We start from the raw sequence: 19,239 nt of genomic DNA, 5'->3' as shown, positions 1-19,239 counted from the left end.
TGTGGGACAGAATAACCAACAAAGCTTTGCAAAGAGTGTGGGTTTCAGGCGGGAGAAATCACGAGATACCACATTACCAAAATAAATTCTACAGCAGAGAACAGAAATAGTTCCTTTCTAGTCCACCTTTTCACTAACTGTGTTTTTATAGTCTTTTAATATAATAAGCTGCTTTAAAAATCTGAACAAACTTCCTGTTTAATTGATCAGTTGATAGAAGTTTTGAAACATAAATATTATAAGAACCATTGTACTATGAAATACATAATATAATTCTTTGTTTCAGGCACAGGATTATAACAGAAAAGGCAAAAACAACAACAACAACAACAAAAACCAGCTTCATTATCACAGGAGTTATTTCCTTCTCCTTGTGCTATGGTTTGCATGTCCCCTCCAAAACTCATGTTGAAACTTAATCCCCATTGTAACAGTATTAAGAGGGTGGAATATCCAACTATGGTATTTAGAAGGAAAGGTGGGGCCCTTAAGAGGTGATTGGATTATGAGAGCTATGCCCTCATAAATATATTAATCCACTCATGCATTAATGGGTTGTCTGAGAGTAGACTGGTGGGCTTTATAAGGAGAGGGAGAGAACACATTAGCATGCTCTTGTCCTCTGGCCATGTGATATCCTGTGCTGCCTCGTGCCTCTGCAGAGAGTCCCTACCAAGTGCAAGGCACTCACCAGATATACTCTTGACCTTGGGCTTCCCAGCCTGCAAAGCTGTAAGAAATAAATTCTGTTTCTTTATAAATTACCCAGTTTCAGGTATTCTTAAGTGATGGAAAACTGACAGACATCTTGGCTGTCAAAAGCTTGAGTATCTTTTAAAAGTAAAATTTAAATATATTTACTTTAAAACTTTTCATTAGGCTAAGAAATCCAGTAAATGTTTTACTAATTGGAAGTTAATATTTTTTAAGGAAAAATTCATATATCTGATTTTATTTATCTCTAAAGAAGGGCTTTCCCCCCTCAAATTATATAAGGGATAAACATAAAGAAAATTTTAAAAGGAAGTAAATATATCTTAATTCATTTATTCCCCCTCTCAAATTCCCTACCATGGCTAGCTTTTTAAATCTGTCACTCCTATCATCAAGGCTGAGATTATTGGCATCGCACTGGATATTCCATTAAAATCAAAACCCTTAATGTAGCTAAGCAGTTTTTTAAAAAAATTCAAGGTGGCATTTTTAGTTTAAGTAGTTTCTATCTTTTGGTAGAGGTATTCAGTCTTTGGCATAGTGGTAAATAAGGTGAGAATAAACCAAAATGCCATTTTTACCAGGACAGACTACACATTGATAATACAAATCAGTTTTCAAATTCGAGATTTTCATTTTCCAGGATTAACTTCATTTTTGTAAACTACAGTGAAACTTTTATCTTTCCATCAGGTTCATTCGTAGGATATTCAAAATAAGAACCTTCTCCTCTATATCATCAGTAGAGGCACTATTGCATTGCAAGTCATGCCATCATCTTTTTGTAGCCATGCTTTCTGTTCTCTTCTCCACTTCTACCCATGGAGCAAAATCTCATTTACTACTCTGAATTTTGAAATAGAAAACTATGTGGCCAGTTAGCTCAGTTAGTTCCAGTGCAGTGTTATACCACCAAGGTCAAGGGTTCAGATCCCCGCACTGGCCAGCTGCCAAAAAAAAAAAAAAAAGAAAAGAAAACTGTGGCCAGTGATTGTTCTAAACAATTGAAAACATAGAAATGAATCGAATAAACAACCCATAGTTTAATATTAGGACATCTATAACTTTAAGTCATCCTATTAATAGGCTAATAAAGAAAAATTATATGATCTCCACATATGCATTGCTGATTAAAAGGGGAAACATAATAAAATAGAAATAGATGAATACTTCTTTTATAAGGCAAAAATAATACATCACAAACCAAAAGCCTCCTTTATGTTCAATGGTGAAATCTTAGATGTATCCCCATAAAAATCTTGCTGAATTTGTTAGGTTAAGAGTTAAAAGAGCAATTTTGCCAAATCTATAGTTTCTTACTCCGTAAGTTGCTGACAGCTGAGGGTAAGAAACACCTTCCCTTGTGGTACAGAGCTTTAAAAAAAATCTTCCATGAAGTTCCCTTATGCCAGTGGGGGATTTATACATTTTGTGAAACATTATTTTAGATCATTCCATAAAATAAAATAATGGTCCATGAGTAAATAATGTTTCATAAAATTTATGAATTCTAAATTAATCAGCAGTAGCCTCACTAGTTTGCTTTCTTGGGCTGTTTCTCTGCACTCAATAAAATTCAGTGTAACTTGGGTGGTTAAGACAAGTTGTTTAATTTGCTCAACTTCCTGCTTGAGCAATTTAATAAAGTGGTTCCAATGGTTTCTTGAAACTTAAACATAACAAATTTTTGTTGTGCTGGGTTTTTTTTCCTACGCAACAACCCATAACCACATACTCTAGGTAAAACTACTTAAAAAGAAAAGTTGTTATAACTCTTTTTATTCGCTCCCCTGAGACAAAAGTGACCAATAATCAAAGTCCAACTCTCACAACCTCTTTTAAGGCAGATTTACTGGCCAGGTCCCTCTTTAATAGCAACATTAAATGGCCAAGTTAAACATAGCTACAACGAAAGAACTGTCATGAATATTCTGCTGTACATGTACTATTTGTTGCATTGTGTGTATTTTATTTTTTTGGAAAAAAATCCCCCCAATCTTACCTTGGCTTACTTAGAAGTTATAGTTTCTCAACTGCATCTTTTTCCAAGTGAGGAAGACAAGGATATTTGTTTGGCAAGTGTTAAGGAATCTTTTTGGGCCTTAAAGGGCAATATGATCAAGTGTCTCCCAAAAAGCAACCCAAAAGACAAGTAGGGAGAAATATTTGCAAGAGATATAATAAAGAGTTAATTTATTTATTATTTGAAGAGTTCTTACAATCTATAAGAAAAAGACCAACAACCCTATGAGAATGGACAAAGGTTATAATGTGGACAGTTCAAACACACACAAATTACGAAAAATATATGAAAAGATGCTCTACCTTACTCTTAAATAAAAAAATGAAATGCCATTTTTTCCCTATCAGATTGGCAAAGATCAAAAGGTTTGAAAAGTACAGCGTTGGTGATGATGTAGGTGAGTATGTAAACTGGTACATCTTATTTTGAAGGTAATGTTGCAGTATCTATTATAATGTTGCAGTATCTATTAAAATTTAAAAGCACACAGAACTTAAATGTGACATTCTTAGACTTTCCCTGACCACCCTATCAAAAAAGTCCCATTACTGTCTCTAGCCCCTATTTTCTTCATAGCACACTGCAATTTGTAATTATTTGTGTATTAACTTTCTAAAGTTTGTTTCCCCCAGTAGAATGTAAAATTCTATGATGGCAGGGATCAAGTCTAACTTACTCTTTGGTTTATCCCCAGCATGTGGCATAAGTGCCTAACAGAAAGAAAGTACCTAATAAATACTTTCCCTTTGTTCAATAATTCCATATTGAGGGGCTGGTCCGTGGCTCACTTGGGAGAGTGTGGTGCTGATAACACCAAGGCCGCGGGTTCGGATCCCATATAGGGATGGCCATTTAGTTCACTGGGTGAGCGTGGTGCTGACAACACCAAGTCAAGGGTTAAGATCCCCTTATCGGTCATCTTTAAAAAAAAAAAAAAATTCCACATTGAGGTGACCTTTTCTAGGTGACCCAAACAATGCTTTTTGACCCAATAATTTTATTTTTAGATGTATATGCTACAGATATGCTGTCACACATCCGCAAAGATTTTCACTACAGTACTGTGTGTAGTAGAATATAGGAAACATCTTAAACATCTAATAAAATACAGTCCTTCCATACAATAGAATACTATAAAGTTATTTAAAAGAATGAGGCAGATTTATATATATTGATATAAAACATCTCCAAGGTATATTCTTCATTGAAAAAAGCAAGGTGTTGACCCATGTGTAGAATGTGGTATGGTTTATTTCTAAAAATGGAAATATGCATAAATAACAGTGTGGCTTTCACAAGTGTTCCCCAATTCTCTTTTTGAAAAATCTCAAGTTAGTGTTGTCCAGTGTCAACTATGTCACATACTGGGGTGAAGATGCCCTTCCACTTCACACTGCCCTGCCAGATTCTAGAACCCCACCCCCACACCTCCATCTCTATGGTGTTTCCTAAAGAGTGGGCTGCCCAAACGAGATAGTTTGGTTAATATTGATTTAAAGAGTCAGGGTCCAAGCAGTTATCACTGAATGAAAATAAAGGCCTTATCATAGACCATGAGTGGAACTCACTCTAAAGTCTTCCCTAGGACTGGCACTAGCCAGTCTGTCAATGTTAACACTCCCGTCCGTGTGGTCCCTCCTGATCTGGTCTCGTCATAAGCTCTACCACATACCTCCTCCTTTACACCTCCTAATTTTTTTTTCTCTCTTGCTAGTCTAGGTGGCCCTAATTTACTCTTTGGAAGACTCAAGCATCCTGCATCTTCATCTTTTCTTTTCTATCTTTTTTTTATGGGTAAATCCTATGGCCTCTTCAAATAGGATTTGGCTTATAGTAGTCAAAGCCAAGCTTTTCTTCAAAAAATTTTTGACTTTCAGCACATGCACTCTCTATTCATGTTTTTAAAAAATCATTCAAAACTATAGCGGCATTTGTTGGTTGCCCATTCCCCCCGCCCAACATTTCCCTGATTTTCATTCAGAGATACACTCCTTCCCCAGGTGTAACCCATAAGCTGACCACATCTACAGCTCTAGAGATGGGCCATTCTATTTCCCCAGCAACAGCAGTTGTTTTCAGTGGGCATGTGACCTAAACTAATCCAATCAGGGTGAATCTCTGGATTCCTGTTTAGAATGCCCAGCCAGAAATATTCTCTTTGGAGGTGGACCAGGAAAAATATAACCAAGTCAGGAGCTTTAGCAGCTCTTTTGTTATATAAGGGAAACAAGTCTGAGAAAAACGACCCATAAAAAAGGAAAGTGGAGAAAGAAGCCCAAGTCCTAGACAGCCATGCAGGGAACCGGGCCTCCTCCTAGGCTTTTCAGTTATAACAGCCAATAAGTAAATCTGTTTTTTAATCCAATCTGTTAAATACAACCAGAAGTACACAACTGAATTCTCTGTTCTTTCTGGGCTTCTTTTGGTTCTCCCTGGGGCAAATGAATGGTTCCATGAGGCAATGAAGCACTCCAAAAAACAGAAGTCACAGTAACAGAGGAAAAAAACTTCGGTTTAACAGCTCTAACCTTTATCTTGCAACATATACCTTTGTATATAAACAACTTATAAGAGACACCAAAAAGAGATTTCTTTGGGGAGAGGGATCAGGGACTGGGTTGAAAGATTCACTTTTTACTGACTCGCCTCCTGTAATGTTTGAATATTTTTAAAACCATGTGCATATACTACTGTTAAGTTAAAAACAACAAAATAAATTGCTAAAGATATCTCAAAAAGCAGCTTTTTCCTGACAGACATACAAACAGTAAATACAGTAGCACCATAAAGTCTTTTAATACTATTTTGGTCATATAAAACTTTTGTTGCTAAAAGTCCTGCTGTGCAACAAACAAGTCCTTACTTGCCATTTTTCCCTCTTGTCTTTCTGTACACCATCTCTCGGAAACTGGCTAGAATCTTATTTTCTCTCTTTTGTCTCTCTTCTTGATTAAAGGATGCAAGGGCTCTCTTCTCATCAGCACTGTAGATCTGGTTCTCTTTACGCAGTCGTACAGCCTCCATTCTGCGATGCCTGCTACCACTCATGACATAACCTGAACATTCAAATGAAGCGATCTCTTCACTTGTCAACCCAATTTCACCTCTTCGTGGGATCCGCTTTCCAGCTTTTACATACTCAGCCATAGCAGCGCCTTCACCTGGGAGCAGAGCATGGCCATAGTTCAAAGGTTTCTCATCTTGAGAGGAATGCATTATAGGTGCTTCTGGACCTATTAAATCCATGGTATCTGTTATCTTTGACTGCTCAATCCAGATATCTTCTGGCAACTCTCCTTCTGAATCTTTACAGCTTGAATCACTTGATTCTTTTTTAGTCTTCTTTTTCTTGGGATTTTTTGCTCTGTGCTTTTTTTTCTTCTCTTTCTTCTTGGCTTTTTTGGCTCTCTTTTTATGATCATCAGAGCTAGAATTAATGTCAGAATCTGAATGACTGTCACTATTATAAGAATACTTTCTATGTTTTCTTTTAGATGACATTTTCTTTCTTTTTTTCTTATTTTTTGAATGACTGGTCTTTTTCTTTTTTTCTTCAGTGCTGGAATCTGAACTGCTGTTCTTCTGATTCTTTACCTCTTCATCCTCAACTAGGGTATGTTCATCAGAATCCGGCTCAGGAAACTTTGGAGACAGCCCCCACACTTCAGGCGCTCCCAATTCCCCAATCCTCTCTCTCTCCTTCAGCCTCCTCTGCCGATAGCTCTCCTCCTTCTCACAGTTCTCCGCCCACTGGCGGTCGTCCGCATAGTGGTGGTGATGGTAGCGGTATCCGCCATAGTAGATTGAAGAGGATGACGAGAAGGCATAGTTGCGGAGTCCTGGGGGCCGGTCTCGAGACCTAGAGCGACTAAGGGGGTAAGGACTGTCTACACCAGACATACCCCTTAACGGAGGCCTGAGGCCCTCGCGGCCGCGGGAGTGAGAGGGGGAACGGCGTGCCCGAGAGGAGTGTCTGGCCTGCGCCGATGATGGGCTCCCAGACGAGCTGCGTCGCGGTCTCCGAGAGCCCGGGGTGTCCTCAGAATAGCACGAGCGGGATACCGGGGCCATGAGTCGCGCTTCAAATGGCCAACACCGGTAGCTACTACAGACGCCTAGACGAGCAAAAGATTGCCGCCCACGCAGGCGCACTAGGAACGCCCGTTCCCCGCCCCCGCGCACGGCTTCCGCTTCCGGCCCGTTGACCCCGAGGAATGCGCGTGGGCAGTGAGACGCCAGCCTTGGCGGAGACTGCGTGGAGGTTTGTTGTCGGAAATGGGTAAAAGGACATGGGCGCCCCTGTTTTTAGTACTTAATGTTTACCAACCTGAGCCCCATGGGAACATAAAAAGAGGACTTCGCATCAATGAGTCCCTCAACTGTTGAAACATCTCATTCTCTACTTGGATATTCGCCTTTAGCCATTTTGCTATCCATACTTTCTTCCTCCCATTGTCACTTTCGCCTTCTTGATCTTTACCCTTTGGTGAGGGATTCCTACTTCCCTCCCCCGCACCCTGCACTCCCCAAAAGGAACTTGTCGTCCATCTTCAGGAAGGAAATAAGTACTTCCCAACCCCTCTTGTTCCTACTGGAAGCAGGAGTCAAAATTTATGCTTAGCCTCTGAGCCAGGTGAGGGCCGGAGTCATGATTTTAATTCTTAAATTCACAGACTTTTCTACCCCAGAAACTCACGGAAGCATCCAACTCAGTCTTGTAGATGTTTCCCTATTTAGTGACATTTCCTTAGAAACTTTGTAGTTTTGGAGTCACTTTTTTTTTTTCTTTTTTGTGACCGGTAAGGGGATCGCAACCCTTGGCGTGGTGTCGCCCACACCGCGCTCAGCCAGTGAGCGCACGGGCGGGAGCGCCGCACTCTCCCGAGCGAGCCACGGGGTGGGCCCTTGGAGTCACTTTCTGGTCACGCTTTAGACCTCACTCCCTGAAATGGCAAACATTTCATGTAATATCATTTCTCCCTGGTTTTAAAATGTGCACAGGCATTACCATTATCTTGGTTCTACCTACTTACGTTGACCTGTTCAATTGGACTTAAAAAGTGAAAGATAAGCTAAGACGAAACAGGAATGCTGCTTTCCCAATGCTGGGACTCTAAACAATAAAACAGAATAGGACCAAAGTAGATCATTTGATCTAAGAAGAATTTTAGTAACGTGATTGAAGGTGATAAAAATTGGTGCCATGCCATACACCATGCTAATTGAGGAACTGGCAAACAAGGAGTGTTATAAGTGGTTTGTCAAATGTATAGTGAAGATGTCGTGATGGATAGGGTAAGTACTATAGATTCCCTGTAAGTAAAGAAAAATTTATTTTGGAGTTCTAAACTGATAGGCCATTGAAATGGATCTGTAAATGTTACTGGAGATAACTGTAAAATTAAGCTATTAGTATCTAATAGTGACTTCAAATATTAACAAATTGATTGATGGAGTACCTCTTTGAGATAGCACACAGGAAAATGTTTTACAGTATGTTTTTATTCCTTAGGAAAGCTATGACCTAGAACAGGAATTAGCAAACTTTTTCTGTAAAAGGCCAGTAGTAAATATTTTAGGCTTTGTGAGATAACAGGCAAATTGAGGATATTATGCACATACTTATAACAAAAGTAAAAACAAATTTCCATGCACTTTTTAATGATAAAGTATTATTTGAATTATAATAATTCAAATATATAATAATAAATAATTCAAAGTATAATTTTTTTATAGTATAAATCTTCTAATGGGAAGAATGAAATTCTTGGGCAAACAATATTTTGCTTGCTTGGGGTTCTGCCCTTGTAGTGCAAAAACAGCCATAGACAACATGTAAATGAATGAACATGGTGTGTCACAGTAAAACTTTATTTATGGACATAGAATTGAATTTCATGTAATTTTCACATTACTAAATTTTATTATTATTTTGATTTTTTCCCAACCATTTAAAAATATAAAAACCATTCCTCACTCAAGCCATACAGAAACAGGCAAGAGGCCAATTTTGGTTTGTAGGCAGTAGTTTGCTTACCCCTGACTTAGCAGAAAAAGCAGTGGTGTGAAATGTGTGCTTACAGGAGTAAAAATAAATACCTGCAATGCCTTTGGGTTGGGGTGGCTTTCATTTTCTACATTTTATTACAGATGTAAATATTTATGAGTATAGAACACAGAAATATAATTGAAGGGGCTGGCCAGTTAGCTCACTTGGGAGAACATGGGGCTGGTAACACCAAGGTCACAGGTTTGGATCCCCATACCAGCCAGCTGCCAGGGAAAAAAAAGAGAGGAATATATTTGAAGAACTTTAAGAAAATAGGTAAAGTTTTTGAAAAAACAATACATTTTAATCATTAAGAAAAGCACTAAGTGTTGAAAGCACAGCTGAAATGAAATTTCCCTTACAGGTAATGTTTTATTCTTTTTTTCAAAGTTTCTCAAAATTGTTTTCCATAAATTTCCCCACACATTTTTTATTTTAATAACTCAACATATGGAAAAGTTGAATGAACACCCATATATCCTTTACCTAGGTTAACAATTAATATTTGTTTCTCACTCATGTGAAAAAAAAAGTTACAGACATTATTTATATATTTAGCTTCACCTCTAAATACTTCAGTAATTAATGCCTAAAAAGAAGGATATTCTTCTTCATCGCCACAATATCATCATTACCCTGAAGAACAATAATATTATTCGTAGAGCGCAGTCTTGTAACATCAAGATCAAGGGTTCGGATCCCTCTACGGGCCAGCTGCCAAAAAATATATGTATATATTATTATTAAATATTAGGTAGTGTTATATAAGGATACATTAAAAATTCTTTAATTTTCCAATAATGTTCTTAAAATGGAATTGGGTTTGTGTGTGTGAATGTGTGTGTGTGTGTGTGTTTAAATCCAGAATTATTGTGTTTAGTTGTCACAACACTTTAGTCTCTTTAATCTAGAATAGTTTCTCTGCCTTTGCCCCTGCTGTGGTCTGAATGCTTGTATCCCCTCCAAATTCATATGTTGAAATGTAATCACCAGTGTAATGATGTTAGGAGGTGGGCCCTTTTGGGGCGGGCAGTTTAGGTCACGAGGGGAGAGCCCTCCGGAATGGGATATGTGCCTATATAAAAGAGACCCCAAAGAGTTGCCTTGCCCTATTCACCATGTGAGGACATGGTTAGAAGGCACCATCTATGAATCAGAAAGCAAGTTCTCACCAGACACCAAATTTGCAGGCACCTTAATCTTGGGCTTCTCTGAATCAGAACTAGAGAAGAGGTAAATTTCTGTTGTTTGTAAGCTACCCAGTTTATGGTATTTTGTTGCAGCAGCCTGAAGGGACTAAGACAACATCCCCTCCCCTCTTTTTTTATTTCTTGACATAGTTTTGAAGGGTCCAGGGTGATTGTTTTGTAAAATGTCTCAGAGTTGCATTTATCTGATCATTTCTTCCTAATGAGATTTAGAGTAATCGTGTTTGGCAGATCACATAGGTGATATATACTTCTTATTATATCACATCAAGGAGGTACTTAATGTCAGTTTGTACTAATCTATACTTATTATTAAGAAATTCCTAACAAGCAAATATATAGAACTCTGAGGGCAAGCTGTAATTCGATTTCCTTCCAGATTTCTTCAGAATGCCTTTACACATTATTTGTAACCTTTGCACACAAAACTACAATAAAGACAATATTTTGCTGTATGTCAACTTGAGACATTTGCTAATAAGGACCATTTTGAAACATCTAAAACAAAAGTAACTCTGATATGAGGTACTGTTGATAACATAAGGTTAAGTAAAAAATATGCATCAATATTGTACCTGTTGGGTGATTAAAACTTCAAAAATTGTGTTTTCATTTTGGCAAAGCCAAAAAAACCCTTGAAATGATGGGATTATAGGTAATGCATATCTCCTTTAAATGACCTTAAATCATTGATATTTGCACATTTATTTTTGTACTTTTTCTAAGAAGTCTGTGCTGGTGACCTGATAATTATTTAAATGACTTTACTAGGAACATGATTCATTCAGATAAACTTATTGACAAAGTGACAGTACTAGGAATAGTTTATCAGTTTAAGATTGTGTGCCTCTTCCAGGGCTGTTCAGCAGCTTCATGATATCATGAGTTCTCCCGGCTCGTTCTGTCTTTCTGCTTCAGCTTTCTTCAGTACAATTCTGCTTCCAGCAAATGGCCTCATCATCATGGTTTTGCCTCACCATGGCAAGATGGCTATTCCACCAGGGGACTCCCTCTCTAAACTCTAGGAAGGAAGAAGATTGAAGGTTAAAATGTGTGGGTCAGCTGAGTCATTCCTTTTTTTGTCATAAAGAATATAGTTTTCTTTAAAGTTTCAGTCAATTATTTCTCTTTAATCTCGTCCAGAGAATCTCAGTATGACAGAACGGGAGGCTGGACATTTGGTAGTCAACTGCAGTGTCCTTTAGGACATTGGGATTGATGGTTTTGAAGTACTGTCAGTGTAGTCACTTTACAGAAATTATCTCAGTTCCTCACAACTCAGAGATGCTGGAGCTTTATCATAATTCTGTAATCCACAATACATCATTCAACATCTTTCACCTATCCTACCTTCAGATTTCAACATTCTTGCTAGAAAAATCCACCCACTCTCAAAAGACAGGCTAAACTACCTGTTTCTAAGAGAGATAGAGAGATGATGATTTTGCCCCACTTTGTCCTTAGCCCTTGTCTCCTGGGATTTCTTGAAAGCTGTATCTACTGTGATTACTGTAAAACCAGCCTGTTTTAGAATAGAAAAACCAGGATGGTATTCTCCAGAATGACCCTGGCTCTGGGATAAACAAACAACGCAAACTCATTTATTTCCTTTAAGTTCCTTTACTGCCAGGTGTGGTGGAAGAAGCGGGAGGTCTGAGACCCACTCAGTCCAGCTGCGCCTCTGGCTCTGGGTTTCCAAAATGCCAGAAACCAGAAGGGCAGAATAGGAGCCCGACTCTGAGGAAAGGAAAGGGGCTGTTATGGGGGACCCTGCAGCTGGACCATCTGCCTAGCCGCTACGTGGACGTGCCCCTTCCACAAAGCCCCCACTCCAGGGTCCCTCTCGGTGACCTGACTCCCTGGAGTCCCAGGCTTCAGCCTCCGGAGAGAAGCGGGTCCTCACTGCATAGGTTGCTCCTTTGCACCTGAGCCACAAAAAAACAACCAACCGAGGCTCAACCAACAACTTCTGTGATAAGCCTCCAAAGCCCATTTCCAAGTTTCTCTAGAATGCTGAAGAACTCCTCACAGCTCTGTCCAACAAAAAAGTAGAATGCCAACCACAAATGGACCACATACGTAACTACATTTTCCAGTAGCCATAAAAAGAGATAAAACTAACAAAAATATTTTTTATTTAACTCAATAGATCCAAAATGTCAATTCAATACGTAATTCGATATGAAATGCTATTAATATATTTCACATTCTTTTTTGAAAATGTGCAGTCTGCAAAATCCTGTGTGTGTTTTGCACTTACAGGCCATCTCAATTCAGACGAATTACATTTCAAGTGCTCGGTAGTCAAGTGTGCCTAACAGCTACTGTACTGGGCAGCAATGCTCTAGAGGTTGCCTTTTTCATCTCCCTGCCCCCACCAGCTAGCTGCCTGCTGTCCTCCATCTGTTCACCTCTGCATGCATGCAAATTTGAGTGTGTTCTTTGTGGCAGGCACAATTCTAAGCACTGGAGTTATAGTGGTGAACAAAATAAAATTCTCTGTCCTCATAAGCAAAATTAAAACAAAAATGTAAGATCGTGGTAAATGCTAGAGGAAAAAGTGTTTGAAAAGGGAAAAGAAATAGGAATTGCATAGTGTGTGGGATGGGAGTGAAGGTAAAGGTGAAAATTTTAGATGGGGTGGTCAGGGAAGACCTGACCTTTTAATCAAAATCTGAAGGAAATGAGGGAGCTATTTTTGCTGCTATACAGATGAAGAGCATTCTAGTAAAGGAAACACAAGTGCAAAGGCCCTGATCGAGCAGAATGTTCAGTAAGGAGGCCTGTTTCAAGCAAAATATCAAAATTTTAAATAAAGACAGAATCAGTAACAATGCTTTGCCTAGTTGTGTTGGAGCCTGAGGTAAAAGGAAAAAATCAGTAATATGGATCCTAACTTTATAATTTGGATATTTTGTTCATCATGGATTGATTGATTAATTTTTATTTCTTAAAATATTTATCTTGATTAATGAGTTGTCTGGCACCCTCTTAAATTTTGTCCCCAAGGCAAGTGTCTCACTCACCTCACCTTAGTTCTGGGTCTACCTGTTTGCCTAGAGTGGAATGACTGAGGGAAGAGAATAGTAAGCAGAAGCCGCCAAGGTAATTGCTACACCTAAGAGAAACACCATGATAAAAAATGGTTCTTCGTGTGTCATCTCCCTGTACCCCACCCCACCCACAACCTCCCAACTGCACTGGATGCAGTAGACTCAGGGACAGGATACCAGTCTACACACATTTAAAAAAAAGTCATTTAACTGACCCCATAACCTCACCCAGCTCACATGTTTGTTTTGGGCCTTTTGTCAACCCAGAACTTAGTAGAGCTTTTTTTTTTTTAAAGCTAGTGTAGGTGCTTGTGTATGGAGGGGCAGTGGAAAGGGAGGGAAGAACAGTGTCAGTGCAGAGCTCCTGAAGCAGGAGAAGCAGGTGAGTGGGGGACAAGTGGGAATAGCTGTAAGAGGTGAGAGAGGAAGCTCGTGTTCACAGACGGGAACCCATGTCAATCAAATGTTCCTTGTCCAGTGGGTATCAGGTTGACACATAACATTAGAATTAGCAAAAGTGAAGAAAAATTTATGTCAGGATCTAATACAGAAAAAAAAAATCTGATGAGCCTTGACACTCATTTTAGTCACATGAACAGGTCAGTCTTTCAAACGGTAGATAGTACCAAGATAGGATAAGGGCTCCCACAAGAATGTTAGAGTTATCAGTACTCGTAGTACTTTTGAAAAACCCACTTATTCAGGAAAATCATGAATTCCACATAAAATTCCTTGGTTTTTTTAATAACCTAATTCATGATTTGTGTATTAGGTTAAAACAACTAACATTTGTTACAGAGCTCTAGTTTACATTTTACAGTGTGTCTTAATAAGTTTTCTATTGTTTATAACAGAATACCTGAAAGTAGGTAATTTATAAAGAAACAAAATTTATTTCTTACAGTTTTGGAGGCTAGAAGTCCAAAGTCAGGGGCTGCATCTGGTGAGGACCTTCTTCCAGGAGGGGGCGCTATGCAGAGGCCTGAAACAGCGCAGGGCACTACATGGCAAGAGCATGTTAACATGCTCACTTGCTCCCCTTATAAAGCCACCAGTTAACTGCCACGATAACTCATTCATCCATTAGCCCATTAATGTATGAATGGATTAATCCATTCATGTGGGAATAGCCCTCACAATCCAATTACCTCCCAAAGGCCCCACCATTCCAATACCATAGTCAAATTTTCCACCATCATAATATTGTTACAATGGGAAACAAGTTTCAAGATGAGCTTTGGAAGGGACGTTCAAACCATAGCACAATGTTTTCACAATGTTTATCTCACTGGACGTGCCCAAGATCACCTAAATCTATGTTGCACTAAGGAGACAATTACTTGTATTATGACTCTAAACCCCATATTCTCTTATCACCACCCTGATAAAGGTAGATGCAATGAGACTGACTGAAGTACAGGGCTTTTAAGGTTGCATTCAAGTTCTCTGCACATTACCATTTTGTAGTGTTACTTTCTGTGTTTTTAGGTCTTGTCTTTTATTTTTTTGTTTGGTAAATTTCTAGGCATCACAAGGTCAAGGACTACATTTTCCATTGATTTTGTGATTCTATACCTCTACTTTGTACATGGTGTGAAATAAAATAAGCCTATATGGATGGATGGATTATGTGAGAATTGATCAGGGACCCTCTCACTGTGGAAACAAGAATATTACTTAAACATGCAAGTTTCAGGATAGAGAGTGGTAATGCAAGTTAAGAACCAGGTGTCGAGAGATGTGAGATAGACTCCTAGCAGTGCCACTTAGCAGCTATTGTAAGGATCAAAAAGATAAATATGTAACTGCTTAATGAACTGTAACACTAAATAAAAAGTAAAATTCCACACCACTGAGGAAGTTTTCTGGAATCACTTGATTCCTGCCTAGGGTGAGGCAAAAGAGGCACTGAGGGCACAAAATGTAAGGATACACCCACTCTTAAATTTTGGGACCTAAGTGCCTTTCTTGCCTTACTCTACTCCCAGCTCTGTTTAAATGTTAAGTTATAGAAAAAGGATCATTCTATTTTTTTGCTCCCATTCAACATATAAAGGAAATTCCATAAATCTTCTATAGTCCCACACAGAAGATACAGAGTTAGAAAAAGTACTGTGTATTTTTGGAATTATACACAGCCTGTGTTATAACAGTTTGGTGAAAATCTATATGGTTGGTTCCCATGATACCAAGGAGGCCAAAACTGCCTGAAGAAGTAGGTACTTTTAAGATTTCTATGGAGGTGGGAGAATTGTTTCCTCTCTCTTGTTCTGAAGACTGTTCTATACTGATACCTAGAAGGGTCAGACCCCCTCTAGCATTCATAGCCAACATCTCAACTGTTATTTGGGCAATTAATTTGATTATAATATTACTGTTAGGGTGTGTCAGGATCAAGTTTTTATGCCTTTAAGCAATAAGACAAGGAGAAATGTACCACTTGAGGGACTTTTAGAGAACTCAGTTTAACCAAAGGTCCCTATCTATAGTCCTCAATATAATGATGAATTTCATGAACGTAAATGGAGGAAAATGTGGATGAGAAAAGGTTGAGAAGCTATGGAGGAAAAGGCAGCAGTGCTTACATCCATAATCAAGTACTTGGGGTTCAACACCAACAGTGAGCAGTCTGCTCCCGAGCAGGTTTAATTATAGAATGAAATCCGCTTTCTAGAAACTTTGATTCCAGAAAACTTCCTCAGTGGTATGGAATTTAACTCTCCTCTTAAGTAATAGGCTGTACTGGACACATTTTGGAGCCTCTGATATTAGATTATCTCATGCTCATTTTAAGTGTTTTGGCACCTGAGTTTTGGTAGAAGACATTTAAAAGACACTGTTCCCTATTGCAGACTCTGTTGTTGAGCCAGGCTTGACCCTTTAATGAAGGCCTTTCCTCATTCTTTACACTGATGGCGTTTCTGTCCTGTGTCAAGTCTCTGCTATTGAACAAAACTGACAATTCCACTGAAAGTATTTCCACACTGATCAATTTATAAGTCCAATTCGAGTGGAATTTCTGGTGATAATAGAGTCCCAATCACAGAGAGAAAGCTTCTCTATATACTTCACATTTAAGAGGCTTCTCTCTCATGTAGATTCTCTGGTGCAGAATGAGGTTTGGATGAAGCTTTTCCCACATACATCACATTTGTGTCATTTTTCTCCTGTAGGCGTCACCTAAGTCCAATATCTTCTCCTTGGTGTGCATTTCAGGCCTCAGCCAATGAAGGTGGAGCTCCCAGACCTGGGCCTCAAACTCATGGGGGCCCAAAGGCTTCCTAGCAGCAGAAATATCTGAAGTGTTATTGACAGAGATCCTATCTCAGTGGCTTATGCCTTTGTAAGTCCCAGTTATGGAATTCCTCCTCCTTTGCCATTAAAGGCTCTTCCTGTTCTTCCAAGGTCAAGGGCAAGGTGGTTGTAGCCACTCTGTGAAACAGGTGCACAAGGAAAGGCTCACTCTAGCTTGAGGCTCCCAGTCATTTTTCAGAGCTAGTGTCCTTTCTATTTCCTGGGAAATAAGATATGTCTATCACCAAAGAAAAGTTCCAAATTCTACTTAGGAGTTTTACGCGCAACAGGAAAGGCCTTTAAATGAGCAATCTCTTGAATACCAAGAAATTCTACCAAGTAGTAAATAATAGGAAAGAAGTCAGGGTTTCAGCATTTTTTTTTCCCCAGCCCTACCGTGATGGAGAGTACCATGATATCTTCCCAGCTTACTATAATCCCTCCCTTCTATGTTAATTGTTTCTTCACTAGTCTTCAAGGATGGGCTTCTGGAAACCATACTCCATCTTACTCTCTTCTCCTAGTCACAATTGATGAGTTCAAGTTCAGGGTTGACCATTTGATCTAAATTGGACTAATTAGAATCCCTTTCCCAAGAGTTTGGATTTGAAATGGATTTTTATATGGTTGGACCCAGAGCAGTGCCTTGGGAGTCACTGGAACCACCTTTTCACCACCACATAGACTGGAGCACAGAAAGCCAGTTTACTTCAGGCTTATTGAAGTTTCTCCTGAGAAGGCCAGAATTATTCAAACAAGCCAATCACATCCTCCTGCAGGAACCAATCCTCATCCTCAATACTACAAAGCCTGCCCCCCATAGCCTCTGGTTATTCACTCTGTTTCTGAGTACAACCCACATGTGACCCTGTGTAGTATGCCATGTCCTCTCCTGAGCTGTGAGTATATGTGAATAATAAACTACTGATGATCCTATCTGTCCAGTACTGGCCTCATATGTTCAGGAATCCCTCTTTACCAACAGGATGAAGATGAGGCAATGAAAACACAAATACAAACATTTATTGAGTGCCCACTGTGTGCTAGATAGGCACTTATGCATATTATCTGATTCAATCCCTACCATAACTGTATAAGTTTCCTGGGACTACCATAACAAAGTAGGACAAACTAGGTATCTTAAACAACAGAAATTTATTGTCACATAGTTCTGAAGACTAAAGGTTCAAGAGCTAGGTGTCAGCAAGGCCAGTTCCTTCTGAGGACTGTGAAGGAGAATCTGTTTCATGCCCCTCTTCTAGTTTCTGAGGTTTTGCTGGCAATCTTTGTTTGCTTTTGGCTTGTAAATGTATACCCCAATCTCTGCCTTCATGTTCACATGACATTGTCCCTGGGTGTGTATCTGTCTGTGTGTTCAAATTTCCCCTTTTCAAAAGGACACCAGTCATACTGGATTATGGCCCACCGTAATGACCTCATTTTAACTTGATTACTTCTTTAAAGACCCTATCTCCAAAAAAGGTCACATTCTGAGGTACTAGGGGTGAGGACTGTTAGGACAAAATTCAACCTATAAAAATAACCAAGTTCAGATTATAATCTCTGTTTACAAATGAGGAAACTGAGCCAAGAGTAGTTCAGAGACATACTCAAGTTCAAAAAGAGACATACTCTGGCTAGCTCAGGTTTTGTGATTTAAACTCGGGTCTCTGTAACTCCACAGCTCAGGCTACTTCAGGCTAACTGTCTGGAAGAAAGGAAAGCAGTTATTGTCTTCAGTAGGACTATAATTTAGGAATAATTAGATAAAGGAAGGAGTAAAGATAAAGTAAGATGGTGAAGAAGGCAGATGAGCAGTACGTGAGCGAGGCAACTGCTCCTGAAGGGGTAAAAGCAGAGCAGAAGTTAAAATATGTCTGGAGTGAGTACTGGCCTACAATAGATATATATGTAATATCTTGAGGGACTTAGAACTATTTAAAAACAGTTATGGATGCAAGCCTTATCATCATAAGACTGAAAGGGAATGAATGAGTCTAAGGAAAATTCATAAATAATGCTCCCAATTGTGAAATATATGTGTAGCATAATCAGAGTCATGAACCCAAGAACAAACATGACTAAAAAAGGCATTGACAAGGACTGGCAGGTGCATTATCTTAGGATTTTTGGATCTGGAATTTGATTTTACTCTACTGACAAGGTGTAAGAAGGCTGGTCAGAACTTCCTCCATACCCATGGCCTTCAGATTTTTGGCTTAAACATCTCCAATCTTTCCCTGCAAAGATTACTTAGCAAGTGAGTCAGGGAAAGAAATGGAATGCTATGTTTGTATAAGATAAGGGGGGGGTGGGCAGTGACACAAGCAAACCCTAGAAGAAACAACAGGTGGTTGTGAGGCACCTAGGAATATTTTGCCTCAACAGATCTTCTCTCCTTGGTATAGCTCTACCTTTGTCTCTAAGTCCCCTATAAATTTCAATCTCACCCCCAACCCCAACCCCCCCCATCCCTGGCATTGCGGGGTACTACTCTGTAGCCTTGGGTGGCCTTCAGCATGGTTTTTCCCTTGTATGTAAGTCACCCATCAATAAACTTCTGATAATAATAATTTACAAAGTTGCCTGCTTCGTTTTTTGGTCTCGAGATACCTTTACAGTTTGGAGTCTGTTTTATCTAAGCTCCACACTCACACAAGGTAATAACTTAGCTTATTGTATTAGTCTGTTTCTGTTGTTTATAACAAAATACCTGGAACTGGGTAATTTATAAAGAAACTGAAATTTATCACTAACAGTTTCAGAGGCTGGGAAGTCCACAGTGCAGGGAACACATTGATGAGGGTATTGGTTGTGGTGACAGTGACCCACAGTTGTCACATGGCAGAAGAACGGAGGAGCAGAGAGAGCAGAGACAAACTAACCTCCCTATTTGCT

General features: G+C 39.2%; 2 protein-coding genes across 2 annotated transcripts in view; one reads left to right on the top strand and one right to left on the bottom strand.

Annotated features, from left to right (window-relative positions):
* Window positions 1-19,239, top strand: part of LOC134377893 (zinc finger protein 184) — a 944,311-nt gene that overhangs the window by 56,865 nt on the left and 868,207 nt on the right. The window lies entirely within an intron of this gene.
* On the bottom strand, window positions 5,482-6,847 carry NKAPL (NFKB activating protein like). The gene has a single exon (XM_063096716.1). The coding sequence runs from the start codon at window positions 6,806-6,808 to the stop codon at window positions 5,597-5,599; it is 1,212 nt and encodes a 403-aa protein (XP_062952786.1). The 5' UTR covers window positions 6,809-6,847; the 3' UTR covers window positions 5,482-5,596.

The sequence above is a fragment of the Cynocephalus volans genome, chromosome 5, assembly GCF_027409185.1.
Source record: "Cynocephalus volans isolate mCynVol1 chromosome 5, mCynVol1.pri, whole genome shotgun sequence".
Lineage (NCBI taxonomy): Eukaryota > Metazoa > Chordata > Mammalia > Dermoptera > Cynocephalidae > Cynocephalus > Cynocephalus volans.
Note: the sequence above shows the minus strand (reverse complement) of the source record. Positions and strands in the feature narration are given on the sequence as shown.